The sequence below is a fragment of the Triturus cristatus genome, chromosome 3_2, assembly GCF_964204655.1.
Source record: "Triturus cristatus chromosome 3_2, aTriCri1.1, whole genome shotgun sequence".
Lineage (NCBI taxonomy): Eukaryota > Metazoa > Chordata > Amphibia > Caudata > Salamandridae > Triturus > Triturus cristatus.
Genome location: NC_140584.1, coordinates 302241195 through 302262625, shown reverse-complemented (window position 1 = coordinate 302262625; position 21431 = coordinate 302241195). Strand labels below are relative to the sequence as shown.

The 21431-nt window shown below is 45.0% G+C and overlaps 1 protein-coding gene across 9 annotated transcripts in view; it reads left to right on the top strand.

Annotated features, from left to right (window-relative positions):
- WDTC1 (WD and tetratricopeptide repeats 1) overlaps window positions 1–21431 on the top strand; it is a 475018-nt gene that overhangs the window by 99321 nt on the left and 354266 nt on the right. For 8 of the 9 annotated variants that reach the window (XM_085647700.1, XM_085647694.1, XM_085647701.1 and 5 more), the window contains 3 exons: window positions 7002–7085; window positions 14412–14458; window positions 14658–14769. In XM_085647700.1, the coding sequence (XP_085503826.1) occupies window positions 7002–7085; window positions 14412–14458; window positions 14658–14769 (243 nt within the window). Of the gene's footprint in view, window positions 1–7001; window positions 7086–14411; window positions 14459–14657; window positions 14770–21431 lie in introns of those variants that run through there. The other variant, XM_085647702.1, reaches the window with a different exon arrangement.

The following is a 21431-nucleotide window of genomic DNA, read 5'->3' as shown; positions in this document are numbered from 1 at the left end:
AGCAATTCTCCTTTTGCTGTACATTATAACATGTGCTATTCAAAGTCTGAATTGATTAACATAACTTACCATGGAACTGCAAAACTTGAGCCCAACTCCAGGGGAGGTTTCCAATTGTGGCAATCCCCTTCCCAAAATTCTCAAACAAACGTGGTGTTTTCATTTCATGTAATTCAGGGTCTAAACATGAGAGGTTCTTTGCGAAGCCTTCTAATTCCTTACTCTCCTCGAGTATGTATATATAGCAATGGGGTAATTTAAGCATTTTGCAGACTCCACCCTTTTCTATGAGTAAGATATCTAAAGCAAGCCGATCCTGTAATACCATAGACTGTATAGCAATTAGTTCAGTATTAAACACAAGCAAAGCTCCTGATGTGCTAGTTGTCATCTTTGTCTTCAACTGTTAACAGCTTTCTAATCTTTTTGTCATTTAAGATGACATCTACAGGTGGAATGATGGCTCCAAAAATGTCTCCTGTTAGTCCAGTTCCTGTGTTTGTACTACATTTCTGTCTGTGCGCCGGTGTTGGTGTTAATGCATCTAAACTCTTCACATGGTACATCTTTGGAATTAGTATGCCTAAATGGCAGATTCCCTCCCAGTCAGCTGACAACAGAAAGTAAGCATTCAATCTACAAATGTAACAAACCCCTGGAATAGCTTTCTCGTTTCCCTGTAATATTTGCCAAAATCCCCCTGTTAGTTCGAATGTCTGTTCTCAACTACTAATCCCTACATGTCTAGTCCTTTTGGGTGCCCGTCTTATGTACAAGCAAATTTTCTCTTTGTGTTGGTTGTCCAGTTTCAATTTAGGGTAAACCATCTTTTTTCTAAAATAGTTTCTTCCTTCTTCCAAACAGTCTCTAAAACATTGCTATTTTTGTCAGTGGTCATTATATAAGCTTTCTCTATTGGTCGCATTAGACAAGTTAAATTGTTTTTGTAAGCCTTCACATTATCATGGGTCTATAGGGATGGAAATAATACCAAGCTATGTCCATTTCTTTTGCTTGTGAGTGTAAGTTTGTGCTTTCTGTCAAAGGCACTAGAGAAAGTACTATGTCATAATTAGAATAGAAGTATTCAAAATGCCCTTGCCTATAAACTAATGACAATAGGATGCTGCAAGAAATAGCATAAGATAAAGGCATGTGGTAGTAGGTAACTTCTTCTGAAACTGTAGTAGGTAAGTGTGTGCATATGTAGTAGTCTTTTGCATCCATGGTGTTAGTGTGTTTTTGTACTAATTTAGAATAAACTTTAGTAGAATAATCATTGTTCTTATAGCCTACAAAGGAGTAACTAAAGTGGTCCTCCCTAAGATCGGAAATGGGTGAATTAGTAATGTTCTTTGCTTCAGGCTCTGACTCCGGTGCTAGGTAAAATCCTATTAGTACTATAGTGATTGATCATCTTTACTGTTATTACGAGAATTGAACCCATGATATATTTACACTAATTTCTAATGCAACACATTCTCTTAGTCAGTTCAAAGCATTTTGTTCAGTAGCTTGTCGCAAGTTTAGTACGTAGTCGTCTTTTTTTCTTTTTTAGTCAAGCTTCTTACCAGACAATCCTTAACCTTACTCTGTGTTCTTCTAAAATGTTATCCCTATTCATCTGTAACTTTCAGCTTCGGCTAGGTTGATCTTCTGTAAAACAAAGAAGTAAAACAACAAACATCTAATAAGCACAGTTCAAATATTTTCTTTAGTTTTAGCTTCAAGTTTTCTTCAGATTATTTCCATCAGTCTTGTTTTCTCTTTTTCAAGGGGGTTAAAATAGGTCAGGGTTCACATTGCACAAATCTTCCTATGTTACATTCAAAGCAGTGTTTACGAAGCATGACCATTCAGGTGCTGAATATCTATGACCGGGCACTCGTGATGTTTTTGATCTTCTTAGTTTTTGCTGATTTGGATCTAGGCTACTTTCGTTAATAGACTCTGCCTCTTCATGTATAGTCTCTGGGATTCGGGCTATTAAAGAGCTTCTCCTGGGATTTTTATGTTCATATCTCGGTGTCCATTCTGCTTGCCCGTTCGTTCTCCTTGTTTCAGTGCTCGTTCCTTCGCCTGGATATTCTTACCTCAGTACCACTTCGGCAGCACTTTTACATTGTAATTCGTTCTCTGCTTCTTTGTTGTAAGGTATCTCCATGCCACTCTGGGTCACTTCAGGCACTTGTCTCCCCTCTTACTGGCCCTCACCTTTCTTCCTCCTGCTGCTGGACCGGCAGCAGTGCTGCTGGTCTGGGTGGTCTCTCAACTGGTGGTGCAACCACCAAGGTTCTCCATTCAGGATCATAGACCAAAGGCACTGATTCTGGATTGCTCACTCTTTTGGTGTGAGCGGCATGAATCCAGTTTGGAACTCCAGCACATTTAACAGCAGTGTGCATAGTCAGAATTACCTGCACAGGGCCTTTTCATTTGGGCTCAAGACAAGTCTTCCGAACGTACTTCTTGATCATGACTCAATCACCAGAATTGAGGTTGTGGCACTGTTCTTGATGCGGGTCTTGTGTAGCAGCTGAAACCTGTTGAGAAACAGAACGAAACACACCAGCCAATCCCTTGCAATAGTCTAATATAATATAGTCAGTGATTTTCAGAAGAGCATTGACAGGAACGGCAGGTAATCTTATTGTTATACAAAAGATACACAGATGATGGACGGAATGCAGAGCAAATCAAACATTAACCCCAGTCAAGAGATCTGGGTTAAATCCATCGTTCTTTTGCTCACCATGCCTCTCCAGTTTAGATCCAGCCATATGCAAATCAGTCTTGACCCTGTGCCTCATGGGAACAGTCCAGCCCGAACTGCCAAGCCAGGTACTCCTTGGACCGGAAGCAAGCATCCTGGGACCGGGTTCGGGCATCACCCCTCATCAGCCAGGCTGTAAATTTTAAATTATACCTATTAAGTTCACATAAAACCTATTTGCTATGAGGTTTGCCATTATTAGCACTGTATAGCCTAAAGAAAAAACCTCACCAAATTAACAGGTGTGAATAACTGAAGGGATCTGTCAAACTGAATATTTCAGTAGACTGATCTATTCCACTACTGCAGGACCCAGATATCTATACAATCTGACTGCTTCTTTGCATCTCACAAAGACCGACAGATATGGGAGGATAATGAAAATTCCCATTTCATCAGATCTCTCCATTATTCCCTCCCACTCCCCTCCACCATGCTAGCGCAGGACCAAAACAGTACACAAAATCTCAGATTGGACAACCCAGTGCAGTAACCAGCTAAGCAGACCGTATCTTAAATACAATAAAGCGACCTGCAGACCTGTTCAAAGGTACCAGTGTACTGAAAACCATAAAACTGCATGTTACTCACACTTCATTATCCACCACACTGCTACGCATTATGTCACATAATACGATAACTGCACCTTAGTGGTCCCCATGCACGCTATGGAAAGACTTCCCACATAGGATCAAAACAAATTAACATCCGTCCAACCTAATATTTTGGGTTAAAGATGTTTTGGGCCCTGCACAAGCTCTGACCCATTGATGTAGGTAACCCAACCAACAGATAAGTTCCTAATTTCTAAAAAGTCCAGTCCAGTCCAGTGGGGAGCTTAAAAAGTATTCTCGCAATAATGAATATGACACGTTAACATATTTATTAATACTAAGTCATTTCATTAAAAAAATACTTTTATTATAATTATTAATGTGAGGATACTTTTTAAGCTCCCCATTGGACTCTAACTCTTTAGAAATTAGGAATCTTCCAACCTACATGGTGTAGCATGCTGCAAATATAGGCAAGTGTTTCAGCACCCCACGTGGGGTAGTAAGCGATATGTCGTTTCTGGAATACAATACAAAGGAATTGTGCTTGGTCTGAATGGTTTGTCAAGCGGATTTAATGGGTTAGTTAATACTTGTCACAAATAATGCAGATTTACATTGGTGTACTTTTTTTAGTATGAGATGTTGATGCAGGAATGCATTGCCAGCCATTACCCTCACCTTCACTATTAACATCACTATAATGGATACCACCATTACCACTACTCTATCAACACCACTGTCTCCACCAGCACCGCCATCCTCACCACTACTTCAAACACCACGCTCACCACCACAACTGCTAACTTGATCAACAGGGTCACTACTTACTCTATCACAACCGTCAATACACCATCCTATGGCACCACCCGTCCTAGAAACTGCTGTCAGCCTCTTGCCTGGCAAATGTCTAGAGGTTCCAACCAAATTAGAGGACCTCTGTTCCCCTCCCACCATCACCTGCTGAGCCATGACACACTAGATAGTTTTGTGGCACAGCCTCTGCCTCACAGCCCGACACACCTCTGCATACCAGCTAGCACCCACTGTAGACTTGTTACCTGGCCCACTAACCCCGCAAGCTAATCCAGCATGCCAGCGATCTTAGAGTGGGAACGGCAGGCCAGAGCTGCTGCTACTAACACAGTCCTCACTGTCCTTGTAAAAGGTTGCACATTCCACGTCTTTTGGACTTAAGGTGTCGGGACCCCTTACAGGAATGCTGCATCATGGCACAACAGTCTACACCAGAACTGGTGTTTTTTGTCCTCCAGGCCGACTGCATGCTCTTCCTTTGGAAGCTGCACTGTCCTTGTTCTATCTCTGGTGTCTAGTGCAGTGGGGTGAAAAACAAAAGTCTCCACCCCTGTACCTTGCACTCAATCACTCACCCCTGCTCTATCCTGACTAGGCACTTCCTCTCCATTGCCCTTGACCCCCTTTACCGACAGGGCACTCTTTCCCGATCAGCCATGCACTACAGCTGCTTCCTGCTATATCCTCCCATTCCTTTGCCCTCCCCGATCTCTTACTTGCCCCACTGTTGCCCTTCCCTGCTCGTGTCCTCCTCTTCCCAGTCCCGAGTCAGAGTGCTCCTGCCTCCTGTGTTTGTTTGTAGTTCTCCGTCTGCGCTCACTAAGCTGGAAAAGGCGCTGTGCTCCACTCACTTCTTCTGTACAAGAGGGAAAGCTATCTTCTCTGCCTTCAAGAAGGCTGGCCTTGAATACATGTGCAGCAGCTCCACAGAAACGAACACACAAAGTAAAGTTCTGCTACTGAGTGCACTCTCACACAAAGCCTGTTAGACTGGCACTTCTACATTTTCACCTTCAAACTGATACATTGTGACACTGCTACACGCAACACAACCACTCATAATCTCATTCTCAAACATTGGGAAACTTCGTTTTTCTGACCGTCTAGAATGCAAGGTCTTGTGACTAATACATTTAGACTTTATTTGGTGACTGCTGGATGTTGATGTGCTATGAAGCCTTAAAGATAAGTCTTGATGGGAAGCCAGTACAGTTTAGCCTAAGCATGCAAGATGGATGTTCTTGTTAGACATAAACGTTGAAGGGCAGCGACCTTCTACCCCACCCGAAGCCTGCGAAGTAGATAGATAGGATGACCTCAACAGGAGGTGCTTTAATCCAACCTTGATCAAACTGCTTCATTTAATATACTCCTAATTTGTTGTCTCTGGTACCAAAGGAGGTTACTTTTTATAAAGTAGGAGGCAGCAAAGGAAGGCCTGTGTTCTGTTTGTTTGTCCCGTTAAATGTTTGCTTCAATGTAAAAGTAAAAATGTATAACTAAAGGGATTTTCCCTGTGCTCACCAGCCAGAAGGTAGAATTCCATGAGCGAGAGGCCTGTACTCCAGCCACAAAGAACCTCCGCTTTGTCAGAGTTGAGCGCAAGAGCATTATCTGCCATATAACCCAACACTTCCACAGTAGTCTCTGAAAGGTTTTGGCAAGTTATGTCCTTCCGAGCAGAACCTGATTTTAGTGTCAACTGCTTACATACTGTAAGGTAGCCAGATGTTCTTTTAAGGTTGGCCACAAGTTGAAAGTAGATGTTAAATGATTCCAGGAGTTAATAAAGATCCCCAAGAAACTCCATGTTGTACCTTGTTTGTAGAGGACATACAACACTCACAAATGGTGTTTTGTTGGTTATCTGTTGTATAGGAAGGAGGCTAGTCATTGGTGCACCTATTTCTATGTTAACTGGGGACTTCAGGTTGGTCCGCAGCAAGCCATCAGTGCCCTGAGCGCGTCAACAATTTTACTGCAGCACTGCCACCAAAGCCCAAGATCATACAATGATCATGCGAGGACCGATACAAGCACAGACTCAGTTTATCTCAATGGCTGGAAACCAGCTTGAGCTAAACTGTCATGGCGTTTTAAGGTATTCTGACGTTTTTGTGGAAACCCATTCCTCTTTCATTTTAATTGGATTAGGCACCAAAGAAATCAGTAGGTAGTTGAATTAGGCGTTGGGACCAGAACCCTCTATATTTAGTATGTCTCTGATTGGATGGTTTAAAGATATCTGTAACTGTGCCCAGTGTCAGGGATTGAGTGATAATGGGGCTGCTGGCATTTTGTTAAATCTGTGATTTGTGACTGGCCTCGTGAGGACTTGGAATTGCTTAGCAAGAGAAATGTGTGAACACCCATTTAGTAAGGATTGCAATGGCAGGCCTCCAGAGAATTCAGTCAAAATCCGATTAGGTGGGCACTGCATCTTTCGTGGTCTAGAGGAGGATCTTTGATATTTTTCAGTGTAGTTAAACCAAACATCAGATACTTTGGCAAAGTTAAAGAATGCAGCTCACAAACTAATCTGCTTGTATCAAAAGGTGAGGTAAGAGTCCATACAGGTACCTTCAGTGTGTAGTGACAAAGATGGAATGACCGTCCTGCATTGTGCCCATGGGAGTAAAGAACGTTTAACAGTTTAATGTGCACATCCCATGTGAAGTGATTTTAAAAATAGGAAAATGGCCATTCTATTTTGGGCCATGAGAAGCCAAATGGGTTGCATAAATTGCTGCATGTCTTCTCATAAATGGTCATCTCTAATCTCTTAACAGAGGTGAAAGAAGGCTTATGATGCTACTTGCTGTAATCATACTATTATTCTTTGCACATTTGTCGAGCAGGAGACTGGCGCAGTGCGCTTTGAGCGCTACTACCATGTCACGGACCCTTTCATCCAACGCCTGGGCCTGGAGGCGGAGCTGCAGGTGAGGTCACATAGCATAATCTACTCTCCTGTGCGTTTGTTGGGCGGTTTTGTTCTATTTATTCCAGATCCACTATTTCAATACTCTATAATTTTGTTTTATTAATCTTAACAGTACCATAAATTTAAAGAATGTGTGGGTCATATTGGATGGAAGCTTAGTTGTGGGATTCCAGGGTTTTATGCCACTGAGACTCTTGCCCAGTACACCATACACAAGTGATGTTTTTGTGTATTTTAAAATATGGAGGCATAACTGTGTATTTTTGTGTATTTTCAAATATGGAGGCATAACTGAACGCAGGGTTAATCTTCCCTGAAATGCATGAAATAGCCTAGCTAAAGAATGAGTTTTGCTGGGCCAATATCAGTTACACGTGTGCAGACGTTGATATCCAATTGCAGGTAATAACTTTGTTGCACTGGTGTCAGGTCTCCTGTTCCCTGTGGTGATATTACTGAAGCACAGGCACACAAGCTCTGTAGTGATTATTTTTAGGACTGATGACTGTGGAAAGATAAAAGTGAGGCTGGGGCTGAAGGGGACGGGTAGCGATGCACAGGTTTAAACCTGTGAGAGTTCCTGAAAGTGGTATCAGTGCACATGTAGAGAAGATAAGGGGCCCTATGACCGATATCTAAAACGCACAAGTGTTGTAGTTTTGAGGCATTTTGGGGATAATTTAACTGATGATCTGGTAGTAGTAAGAGCAGTCCCTGACAGTGATGCAAGTTATACACAGGTATAGAGGTTCGAGAAGATTCACAGGGTGACATCAATAATGCATAAGTTCAGTACAGAAGATGTAAATGCCCCTATGGATACTGACCATGCCTTATTTAGAAAGTACAGTTGTCAAGTTATCTGTTTTCCTACTTGAGAAAAGAAGGTTTGTGGTCTTTTTCCCTGACTGTATGTTTATTGTTCTTTGGCGCACTGCTTGTTTTTTTAGATGGGATTTAGTGTTTATAAAAGATGTGAGTTAGGAAGTATTGGAGCCCGAGGTCCTCCAAAAAGATTTTAGTTTCTCACAGTGCCTGCAAGTTTCTCTCACACCTGCCGAGAAAAGCAAGGGGATTTATATATTCCATTCCTGTCCTATCTTTGTCCTCTCTGCAGTGACTGCCAACAGCAATTCCATGTCAGGAATGGAGGCGAAGATTATGCTATCCTTTCTTCACTGTATTGAATAGCAGCCATTTCACAACACTTTAACAACTACCATTCCCATGAAGCCTTGGGAATGCTATAAGAAAAAAAACAATGCCAATGGGAGAACAATCCCCAAGCTCCAGCCACTCGGGGCATCCCAGCCCATAACATTGTCCGTCTTCTGTGTCCACTTAGCCTCTTCTTTCACTGCTCGTAGCCGAGATAAGTGGTGTTTATCCCTACCTCTTACTTTTCTGTGTTTACGCTGATAATTAATTGCTACTTGCATGGTGCTGATTGTACGATAAGTTTTTACTTTATGTGCTGCACATTGGTTAATTATTTCCGCTTTATGAGCGGTTTCTCACTTCAGCCCTGAGAATGCATGACGCTCCTTTGCGGCCACCTGTTATGGTGCGGCTCTGTGGTGCTGTCCTCCCGCACCTACGGGGCGCTTGACAGCGCAGTGGTCTACTGTGGCACGCTCTTCAAATTCCTTTCATTCCAGCGGAATGGGAGCTGAGCGCCACGGGGAGCCTTGCCGTCTGGAGAGCAATGCCCCGAAGTGTGGTCCATATCGACCCGATTGGGCAGTTTTAATGCTTCTCTGATGCCCTGTTCAGGGGGGGTCTGTACTCTGCATGGTTGTGTCGGACGCTCCGCCCTACAGGGTAGGGGTCTGTAATTGATTAGCAGGTCATTGACCTGTGGGGACATGCGGGACCCCTTAAAATGATTGCACCAGGGGTTTGGTGTCTTGACCCACAGCAGTGAGGCTGGCTCACAAGGAATCTTGGCTGACACCCAGCACAAGGCCCCTCCCTGTAAGGGAAGGTGGCTCCTACACCGGATATAAATCCCAGAATGACCACCTTCCTACAAAAGTTCATTAAAGATCCACAGAAGGGTAGAGAGAGGTACTGGCGGGCATGCCAGGACAAACTCCTGTGTCCCCTTTCTAAGATCTTGGACATGACCAAAGAGGACAAGTCCTCAGGTACCCTAATCTCCCCAGAAACCCTTTCTGCTTGGGCACAATGTGCCATCATTTGTTTGGGAAACGCCAGCTGTGCGCTCTCTACATAGAGGCATCGCTCCTTGTTGATTAAGTTGGACCCCAAGCTCTGGGACTTGGCTGACTGTGAAGCAGTGGCTATAGCTCAGGGAGAGCTGTTAGGGGACCCCTTTATTACAAAATTAGGGAAGTTTGTTAATACTTTCACCTCCCTGGACAAGGCTCAGTCCTGAATTAAAAAGTCTTTCCCACCAGGGTTTTTAATGGGCCAGTCAAGGTAGGGGCTGCTCGACCGGCCCAATGCTTGGTACCCTCCCAGAGGGCAAGGCTCCCGCCAAGGCCAGGACCAGGCCAGATTCGCCAACTTTTATCCCACCACAGGGAGACGTGGCGGAGCCAGAGGCACGGGCTCCTCCAACAATTCCGGTGAGTATTCTCCCTTCAAAAAGTAGGGGGCCGACTGGCAAATTTTTTTCTGACTTGGACTTCCATCACAGGGGGCTGCGTGGGTCCTGCAGACGGTGCAAGGATTTCAAATCAAATTTTACAGGGTTCCCAGGTAGCTCGAGGTCCCGCACCCATCCAGGTTTTGGTGGCCAAAACCACTTTCTTAGACGAGGAGGTGGGTTTCCTCCTAGCCAAAGGGGCTATTTAAATTTCCATTCAACACCCCAGGGGTTTATTCAGCAATATCTTCCTGGTTGACCAGACCGATGGGGGTCAGCGGCCGGTCATCAACTTGCAGATATTCAACGAGTGGCTTGTTTATCGCCACTTCAAGATGAAGGGGATTCACCTCCTACGAGACGTTCTAAGACCTCTGGATAGGATGGTGCACCTGGATCTCAAGGAGTCCTTTCTCTCGATTCCTATTTTCCTGGATGTTTCTACAGTTTGTGTCGTGGCCTGGACCTACGAGTTTACCACTCTGCCTTTCGGCTTCTCCACTGCCCCATAGTGTTTCACGAAGGTTCTCAAACCGGTCGTGGAACACCTGAGAGCACATTGGATCCGGCTCATCATCTACCTCGACGACATCCTGATAGTGACCCAGTGCCCGCACAGGTGGTCACTCCAGCTTCAGACGGCAGTCAACCTTTTACAGAGCCTGGGCTTCGCCGTCAACTAATCCAAGTCCCTGTTGGTCCCTTCTCAGGTCATTTTTCAAGGGTTCTTGATCGAATCCGTCGAAGCTACCTTGTGTTCAGTTCGGATGGTGGTGAAGATTCATTCCGAATTGCGGTATACTTAAGCCAGGCAACAAGTCTCACTGAGGCAGGTTGTGTCTGGTGGGCCTTCTCTCTTCTTCCATCCAGGTCATCTTGCCGGAGCTTCTCCACTATCGTGTCTTGCAGCGGTTAAAGGCCGCACATCTACGCAATGGTCTTTCGTACTCTCGAATGGTTAAGCTTTTCGAGGAGGCACGAGAGGAGATTGGCTGGTGGGTAGCTAATGTGGATGCTTGGAATGCATGAGTGATCTTCGGATCCGCCCTGGTCTGCCAGCAGATCCGGCTGTGGCGCCAGATGTGGCAAGTTTTCCACAGGAGGGATGTGGTCCCCTCTCGAACAGAGGTTACATATCAATTGCCTGGTATTGCTCGCGGGGTCCTTTGCGATCCAATGCTACACCAAGGATACCATCCAGTCCTGTGTGCTTCTCAAGATGGACAACGTATCGGCAGTTCGATACATGAACCATCTGGGCGGCACTCTGTTGAAGGCTGTCTCAGACCTGGTCGCCAGTTTCTGGCAGTATTATCTGGATCGTCAGATTTCGGTCACAGCGGAGTACCGGCCAGGTCAGGCCAATCAGGTGGCGGAATTCTAATCCTGCAACTTCCGGCACTCAAGCCTTGCAGGCTCCATGCAGAAGTGTTTTCAAACCTCCATGAGACGTGGAGTCTGTTTTCAGTGGAGTTTTTTGCATCCAGGCTAGATCATCAAATTCCCAGATTCTTTAGTTGGAGGCCAGACCCTCTGCCTGTAGCCAAAAACGCCTTCCTCCAGGATTGGAAGCTGGAGAAGGGTTACGCCTTTCCCCCGTTCGCCATGATTACGAGAGCCTCTGCACCGGTCAGGCACCAGAAGGCGGAGGTGGTGATGATCACTCAGTTATGGAAGTCGCAAGTTTGGTTTCCACTTCTTCTGGAACTTTCTTGGGATTTTCCAATCCAACTCTCCCTATTTCCAGCTCTTCTGCTCAATCCGGACCAGCAGCAAAACACACAAGATGATGGACGGAATGTTGCACATGGGCAAAACATTCACCCCCAGTCACAGATCTGGGTTTAATCCACCGTTATTTTGCTCACCACGCCACCCCAGTTCAGACATGGCCATATGCAAATCAGTCTTGACCCTGTGCCTCATGGGAACAGTTCAGCCCGACCTGCCAAGCCATGTCTTCCCTGGACCGGAATCAAGCATCCTAGGACCGGTTTCGGGGTTTCACCCCCCTTCAGCTAGGATAGCTTGACTCCAGTGGCGTAGTGAGCACGGGACCCACGTCTGGGCATACCCTTCCCATTTAGGACGAACAGCAAAACACACAAGATGATGGACGGAATGTTGCACATTGGCAAAACATTCACCCCCAGTCACAGATCTGGGTTTAATCCATCGTTATTTTGCTCACCACACCACCCCAGTTCAGACATGGCCATATGCAAATAAGTTTTGACCCTGTGCCTCATGGGAACAGTCCAGCCCGAACTGCCAAGCCATGTCTTCCTTGGACCGGTATCAAGCATCCTAGGACCGGTTTCGGGGTGGGAAGGGTATGCCCAGACGTGGGTCCCGTGCTCACTATGCTACTGGAGTCAAGCTATCCTGGCTGAAGAGGGGTGAAACCCGGAAACCGATCCCAGTTTGCTTGGTTCCAATCCAGGGAGAAGCTGGCTTGGCAGTTCGGGCTGGACTGTTCCCATGAGGCACAGGGTCAAGACTGATTTGCATATGGCTGGGTTCAAACTGGAATGGCATGGTGAGCCAAAAAATGTTGTATTTACGCCGAGATCTCTGTACTGGGGTGAATGTATGACATTGTTCTGCATTCTGTCGATCAACTGTTGTTTTTGCATTTGTCACCCCGAGTGGGACGGGTATGCTCAGACGGGAGTCCTGTGCTCTCCATGCCACTGGAATCAAGCTATCCTGGCTGAAGAGGGGTGAAACCCCGAAACCGGTCCTAGGATGCTTAGTTTCAATCCAAGGAGAAACCGGGTCAAGACTGATTTGCATATGGCTGGGTTCAAACTGGAATGGCATGGTGAGCAAAAAAACGATGGATTAGGCCCAGATCTCTGTAATGGGGTGAATGTATGACATTGTTCTGCATTCTGTCCATCAATTGTTGTTTTTGCAATCCGGACCAGCGACCTCATCCATTGATCCTAGGGGGTCGCTGTCACTCAAGGCATGGTGGATTACAGGGTATGATGGTCGGTCCCATGCCTTTCAGTCGCAGCTGAGGGATTCTTGTCCAAGGCCTGGGCCAACAGCATGATCAAACAATACAAATCCACCTGGCTTCGATGGACCCCTTGTTTGCAACTGTCTCGATCCCCTGGCAGCGGATATAATCCACATCCTTAATTTCCTGGCTACCTTGGTAGAGGACAGTTTAGCGTATAGGTCAATCAAAACCTTCCGGTCTGCAATTTCAGCGGGTCTTGACCCAGTGGATGTTTTACCACTTGTGGAGCAACCTTTTGTGTGTCTCCTCTTGAGGGCAATTAGACTGTCACTCACTCCATAACCAATGTATTCAGCACTCTGGGATGTCAACCAGGTGCTTAACCTACTTTGTGGCAACCAAACCGTTTTTTTCCCAGAAAGGAACTCTCAGCGAAACTTGGCATGCTGCTTTGTCTGATCTCCTTTAAGCCCTAGATATCACGGGGTGCACCTTTTCACCCTCTGGATTAACATTCACGATCCACAGAAGGAAGAAATGTGGTACAAAGGTCTTTTCATATCTGGCCTTTCCTGATTCTCCCAAGTTGTGCGTAGTGGGTTGCCTTAAGGCGTATGAGATGTCCGCCAAATTCAGTCCTATGGGCTAGCGTCAGCACATCATCGCTTGGATGAAACCTCATAAGGTGGTGTCTTCTCCCACTATTGCCCGTTGAGTGAGTTGGGTGATGCAAGAAGCAGACATTGATTTGTGAATTTTTGGACCCCATCCGGCGTGTTGAGCAATGGCTTCAAAGGTGTTTCCTTTTGGTGCTCATTTGGAGGATATCCTCAATGCAGCGGATTGATCTTCGGACTCTACCTTTAAAATATTTTATTTTAAACTGGTACTGGATATGGCTGACTTGGTGGTAAGTAAGCTTTGAACTAGCATAATCCTCGCCTCTTGTCCTGACCTAGAATGAAAAATTTCCTAGCTTTCGAAATGGAAAGTTTCAGTTCTATTAAGGACTTTGAGGCGAGGATTATCCCACCTGTGATCCTGAATAGGATTAACCCTCCCGTGACTAGTAAGTACTAAGCCTTTATATTTCAGTGAAGTCAGTTGGCTCTGGTGTTCCATATCTATTCTAAGTTTGCATTTGTTTCTAGATGTCCGGAATCATTGCTTTGTTTACAGGCTTAAACCTTAACCATGTGTTGTGGATAAAATATGTCCTTTGGTTGTAGGATTGGATGCAAGTAAGCAGGATGCATGAAGAAGATAAAACGGCTGGACTTGCGTGGCAAAAGAGACCGAGAGGACACAGATGAGGAACTATGTCCTGGCCTGGGATGCCATGATTGGCTGGAGCTTGGGGACTGTTCTCCCATTGGACATTGTTGATTTTTCTTATGGCATTCCCAAGGATTCATGGGAATGATAGTTGTTAAAGTGTTGTGAAATGGCTGCTCTTCAATAAAGTGAAGCAAGGATAGCATAATCCTCGCCTCCGAGTCCTTAATAGAATTGCAACTTTCCTATACGATAGCTAGGACATTTTTCATTCCACTTTTGTGCTGAAAGAGTTAATGGTTTTGTGCGAACGATAATGTAAAGAATGTGCAGGGCTGTAAACCTTATCCTTTCACTCTGAATGTGTACATCATTTTTCTGTAATCTTCTGTTAACGGAAGGAGGGAGGGGGATGGCAGTGGTGAAGTGTAGAGACTTCTTAATACTCTTGCTTTTTTTTTGCTAAGGGTCACTCAGGATGCGTTAACTGTTTGCAGTGGAACCAAAAAGGAGAGTAAGTTGCTCTTAACCACCCTCTTTTAAGTTCTCTCTTTTCCCCCTTTCACTTGCATGTTACATCTTTTTTGTGCTTCCCTAAACAGTACTCTTCAGTTCTTCTCTGCATTTAGTCTCCGCTGTGAGTAACTTGCCTGTGCCCATACTGTCACATGATGTTCTTAGCTCTTGTACACTCTGTGTTTCTCTCCTTTCAGCTTACTGGCTTCAGGTTCTGATGATCAGCACATTATCGTCTGGGATCCTTTACTCCATAAGAAGCTGCTTTCCATGCACACTGGCCATACAGCCAACATCTTCTCAGTCCAGGTGAGCGATATTGATGGGCTCATTGCCCATATATTTACTGTCCAGGTGAGCAGCAGCAATGAGCTTTAGTTCAATCTTATGTCTCTCAAAATCACTTCTTTGACCTTACTTAAAGTATCCTAATGCCCGATCCATCTGAGATTTATGGGCCTTACAACAAATGTATTGCCCTTTTTGATGAGCTATACTGTTGTGCCTTGGAGGACTTTGCAGTGAGGCCAGTTGTTAGCTGCTCACCCGGGCTGACATTATAATGTACTATCCCTTAATAAGGCAGAGTATGCAGGTCTTGTAGTGTTGTTCCTCTAAAAATGGCAGTACTGGCTAGAAATCGGAGATTGCTGCAAATGTTCCATGTCTCTTTATCTTCACCACACAAGTTTTCATTTCCTCTAGCATCACCTTACCACATTGCTGGGGATTACAGGGGAGCTCTCGCAAACATCTGTGTTGCAGCTAAGATCTCTGTGCAGGAGCACTCTTGTTTGAATATGAATAGATCCATAGGCATCTCATCAGTTGGGTTGAAGATGATGGCATTCTGCGGACAGCTGCAGAGTGCAGCCACAAATTTCTCATAACTTAAGCTACTTAAACTGCTCTTTGTGGTTTGAAAAGCAGTTACATAGATCACTTTTCACATGACTGTGGTGCCATGCTCTTCAAAGATCTTATTATCACGTTGAATTCATGCAAAGATGTATGTTCGAGGCATATGAGCTGCAGAATTCACACTGTTCATAGATCGCCCTCTGGTGTTGGGCTCGGATGCTTGCACCTTGTTGTCTTGGAAGAAGTCTTTGTAGTCACAAGATAGGTGACTCCTCCCTTGGACGACAGTGCGCATGGGCATCGACTCCATCCTCAGATTGTTTTTTCCGCCATCGGGTTTGGATGTAACTTCAGCGCTTTGGTTCGGTTCCGTGTTTTTCAAACCTTTCGACGTGCAAACCATCGCAAACTTGACTGTATTGTTTACGCTAGCATGCCTTTCGAAGCGCTAGCTCACATACTCGATTCCGGTCATCGACGCGGGCCACTGGGCCTATCGACTGCATTCGGGCCTACGGCTAATGGAAAGTACGCCATTTAAAAAATGCCCCCCAGTGTGGAGCTAAATTCCCACACAGTGACCAACACAAGGTCTGCTACCTCTGTCTCTCGCCCGAGCAGGAGGACAACAATTGCTAATACTGCGCCTCCTTACGGTCAAAGAAGACTATCCGTGGTCGCCCGGCTCGACAACACATTATGGCGCAACAGGCTGCTCCGGTGCCAGAGGACATCTTCGATGAAGGCCCGACGTTCCACAGGCAGAAGATTCGGAGGATTTCGACAACGTATCCGAAGCAGATGACTCTGACTCTGATGACCTGGACGACTGGCTGATAAAAGCTACGTCATACAGCCAATGTGTTCACCACACTTGCCAAACGATTCAGCTACTGTATGACTTGAGGTTCACAGTAAACCAAGTCGCACTTTCAGCCCTCCTACCTTCATCAGTGTCTGGGAGCCACAATAGAAACTTCCAAAGCTCTAGCATACCCCAATCCAATCAGGATAGCCAGTATGCAAACCCTCATCACAAAATTTCAACCCCAACTCTCTCTCCCAGCTCAAGTGTTTATGCAGCTCATAGGAATAATGGCCTCTTGCATTTTCATTGTACCTCACGCAAGACTTCAGATGCGCCATTTACAGGAATGCTTAGCACGTCAGTGGAACCAGGCTCAAGGTCAACTTACAAATCTGGTGTTGGTGGACAGCTGCACACATCGCTCTCTGCAGGGGTGGAACACACAAAACCTTTCCAGAGGGCGGCCGTTCCTAGAGCCAGTTCCACAGATAGTGCTAACAGCGGACGCATCACTCACCGGCTTGGGAGCCCATCTCCTAAACCACACAATTCAGGGCAGGTGGAGTACTCAACAAAACGTGCTCCACATCAATCACCTAGATTTACTGGCAATATTTCTAGCGTTAAAGTAATTCCAAGCACATCTTCTCAACAAAACTGTCCTTGTCCGCACCGACAATATGACAGCAATGTATTACATACAGAAACAAGGAGGGACACATTCTTTTCAGCGGTCTCATCTAACGCAAAGCATATGGAGATGGGCCATTCCACAGAACATATCTTCTGGCAGAACATCTTCCAGGAGTGAACAATCAGATTGCAGATCTGTTAAATCGTCCGACTCAGTAAATACACAAATGGGAACTTAATCCGCAAGTTCTTCAGCCCTCTTTCCAGAGGTGGGGCCACCCAGACATAGATCTGTTAGCCACACACGAAAATGCAAAATACCCAACCTTCGCTGCCAGGTTCCCATACCCGTTGTCCAAGGGCAATGCGATATGGATGAACTGGTAAGGCAGATTTGCGTATGCTTTTCCGCCACTTCTGCTCTTTCCGCTGGTAGTACGCAAGCTCAAACAGTCTCTCAAGACGATCCTAGTTGCTCCCACATGAGCACGACAACCATGGTTCACAACACTCCTCGAACTCTCAGTAGTTCCGCACCAAAAACTACGTCTCTCCCCAAACCTGCTGACGCAGAAACATGGCGACATAAGGCACCCAGATCCAGCACAACTGAATCTAGCAATCTGGCTCCTGAAGTCCTAGTGTTCGGTTACCTCAACCTCCCACCTGACTGTATGAACAATGTTAACGAAGCCAGACACCCCACTACTAGAGCTTGCTATACAGCTAAATTGAAAAGATTAGTCATTTACTGCAATAATAACAAAACTGACCCGCTAGATGCTTCAATTCAGAACATCATTTGTTATTTGCTGCATCCAGAAAGATGCAATCTAGCATACTCATCTATACCATTACATCTCGCTGCCCTTGCAGCCTACCTACAAAACAGACCACATTTGTCATTGTTTAGAGTACCCGCTATCAAAGCCTTTATGGAAGGACTTAAAAGAATAATTCCTCCTACACTGCTACCCTCTCCAGTGTGGAATCTAAACATTGTCCCCCATTTGAACCTCTACACAAATGTGAACTGTAGTTCCTTACATGGAAAGTAGCTTTCCTTGTCTCAGTCACCTCTCTCAGGAGGGTGAGTGAGATCCAGGCTTTAACCATACAAGAACCATTCTTTTTTTTTTTTTTAATTGCCATTTTATGCAAAGAGAAAAAAGGAAAAAACAGTGTACCATCCATTCAGCACAACCGTCAACCATTCTTAAAAATACATCGTGACAAGGTGGTCCTTAGGACAAATCCAAAATTTCTTCCCAAAGTAATCTCTGCTTTTCACCTTAATCAATCTGTAGAGTTACCAGTGTTTTTCCAAAACCCAGATTCTATAGCAGAGAGCTCTTCACACACTTTATGTCAAAAGAGCTATACTTTATTACATTGATAGAACTAAACCTTTAAGGAAAACAAACCAATTGTTCGTAGCTTTCTCTCCCCCCCCCCCCCCCCCCTCATAAAGGCAATCCCATTCCCAAAGCCGGAATTGCCAGGTGGATAGTTAAATGCATTCAAATATGCTACCTGAAAGCTAAACGCACATTGACAATTACCCCTAAATCTCGCACTCCACGCAAACTAGGGGCTTCCATGGCATTCTTAGGAACATTCCCCTAGAAGACATTTGTAAGGCAGCAACATGGTCTACCACACACACCTTCACCAAACACTATTGTGTAGATGTGCAGGCGAAGCAACAAACTTCAGTATGCCAGGCTGTTCTTAAAACACTTTTTTTCAAACCACTGCAATGGATACAGGTGACCACTGCTAGGGGAGACACTGCTTTACAGTCTATGCTGTGTGAATTCTGCAGCTCATATGCCTCGAACGGAAAATGCTATTTACCAGTATGCATCTCTTCTTGGTATGTAGAGCTGCAGAATCTCACACGCCCACCCACCTTCCTGGAACCTGTATCTGTTCCAGTGTTATCTTACTTAGATACATTACACATGGACATCTTTTCTGTTTCTTACAAACTCCATCATTTCCCTTCATGGCGAAAAACAATCTGAGGATTCAGTCGATGCCCATGCGCACTGTCGTCCAAGGGAGGAGTCACTTATCTCGTGACTACAAAGACTTCTTCCAAGACAACAACAAGGTGCAAGCATCCGAGCTCAACACCAGATGGCGATCTGTGCACAGCGTGAGTTTCTGCAGCTCTACATGCCAAGAACAGATGCATACTGGTAAGTAGCATTTTCCTTTAGGACTCCCACATAGTGCGTTGGATCCTAATAAAAACAGGTTACAGTCTTCATTTCCCATCATATCTATGCTTCATCTTGGGTATCAAGTCTCCTCATCACCTCCTGTGTCTGATTTCCTTTCAAACAACTAACAAACTTTTTATCATTTAAATTTACTGGTTAATCTTAGTGATTGCCAAGACATTGCTGTAAGTTTCTGCTCTCTATGCTTCTTATATTTTTGCGACATCTTGATAACGCCATATTTTACCTTCTCTTACATATGAATCTCTTTTATGTGAAGCCAAAGGAGGTCTCTCTAAATGGTTGTGAAGTGTTCATATTGTTGTGCATTTGCTAAGGTGTGCTGCATGTAGAAAGGTTTTGAGAAGTGCCTGGAGGCTTTGTGGTTGTTGACTAAGAGAGCATGTCGCCCATTTAGAGGGTGATAAAACCAAGGGTTTTCATAAGGAGGCATATGACGTGTTTGGAAATGTGGGTTATGGTAGTATTTTTTTTCTGTTATTTTATGAGCCAAGTGTTCAGAAGTTCCCTTCTTTTGAAAAACAGTTGTTTATGGTTGTTGGATAAAAAGTATTGTTAAATTTAATTTCCATGTAAACCAATTTAGTTATAAAGTGATGTCATCATATACTAGACCTTCGTCTGGATAATAGTGGAGCCTGGGGCAGGTGAGACAGTATGGGCCTGATTGTGATGTCGGGCGGACACTGTCGCGGATACGGGTCTGACCGACCTCTGGTTGGCGGTCCCGACCGCCTAATCGCGATGCAACTGCAAATGGTGCAGACGCATACTCCCATTTCCGTAAACCGGCCATAGCACAAGCTCCCATAGTGAAATGGGAGGTTCTGTTCATTCCTGCACCGCATGGCAGGCACCTTGGCGTGCCTGCCACAGGGTGCAGGGATTAACCAGGGGACACCATAGGTGCCCTCTTGGCCCCCAATTGGAGGCTGCAAACAGAATGGGGCCCTGCTAGAGGTCTCCGAACTCTCTTTCTGACGAGCTTTCCATGTCGGAAAGCCCGGCATGGAAAGCCTGCCGGAAACAGAGTATCGTAATCCGGACCGCGTAAAACGCCATCCATATGGATTATCAGCGGTCTCCGACTGTTCGATGGGCTCCTTGAATCCGGCCGGTATAACTTCCGACCTAATTGTATTTATGCGGCCGGAAGTGAAACAGACTAGCTCCGTCGGAAAGCCTCCGACCTATGGAGATTGTTATTAGGCCCTTAGTGTTATAACTTCATATAGAATGTGCAGTGTGAATACTACATATTCCAGAACTTATTGTTCTACACAACCAGTACTATTCTCTAGACCTCACGAACCAATTAGGCTCCAGGGTTATTTTTATATAGCTATAAAGGAGTGGGGTGGGGTCTGCCCAGCATGGGCATGCCCCCCACCCCAACTGAATGGGGCAACAGTCTTTCTGCCTGCCTTAGGGGGATGATTGCGACAATTACTTCCAATCTGCCCCAGCAAGGGCATGCCCCCATCCCCCAAAAAATGGGTATACAGGCCCTTTTCCCCTAGGGGGGCAGATGGGGGCAAATACAAATCACTTATACATTTAATGTGTATTCGGCTATTCAGCTACAAACATGAAAAATTAACAATGCGTATACAAAGTATTATCTCACCTTAGTACAAATACTTGTTGTCACCCTTTAAATCAATTTATTCTTTCATGGTGGTCCGTACCTTGTGCAATTTAAAACACGACTGACGTAGGGCGCAGAGTGGTGTTTCAGGTTTTGTGAATTGGTCTATTTTTACTGTTCACAAAGAATAAAGAAGTAATTGATATGTTTTTCATAAGCAGTTAAGAGTTTGAAACGAAATTGCTAAGAAAACGTGGCACTGAGAAATGAGAACAAGATGCAGACTTAAAGAAGGCCGAACAAGAGTGGCAAACTTGATGATTTTTGTTTGTTTGAAAAACTTATTTGTTCTGTAAGCCTGAGCCCAAAAAGACTTCTTGCCTTCAGTAGAGAAGTATCAACAACATCTTCGAGTGTGACCACCTATTGTACAAAATGGTGTACATATGATTTGTGTGGACCTAAAGCAGACACATGGAGTTCTCCAGCACGCAGTCTGAAGTGTCAAACTAGTCCCTGGAACTATTGGAGTCTTGAGTGGTTCTTTGAGTATCTGTTTTGCAGAGGAGGCATTACTGTATTCAGTGTTCTTGCTTTTCAATGAGTCTCATGCTGTTTCATTGGAGTTGCGGTGAGCTAATCAGTTCACAGTGCTGAAAAGATCTGGTCCGGTTGAAATGTACGGCAGCACCCGATAGCCACTTGCTCTTTATGCCTAACGTCATTGTATTGGTCTTTTTCTCTCTTCCTTACAGTAGCGTGCCGGTTGTTGCTCCTCCTTCTGGAGTTCACTATGGCATTCCTGTACTGACATTTCATGCAGTATAAATTA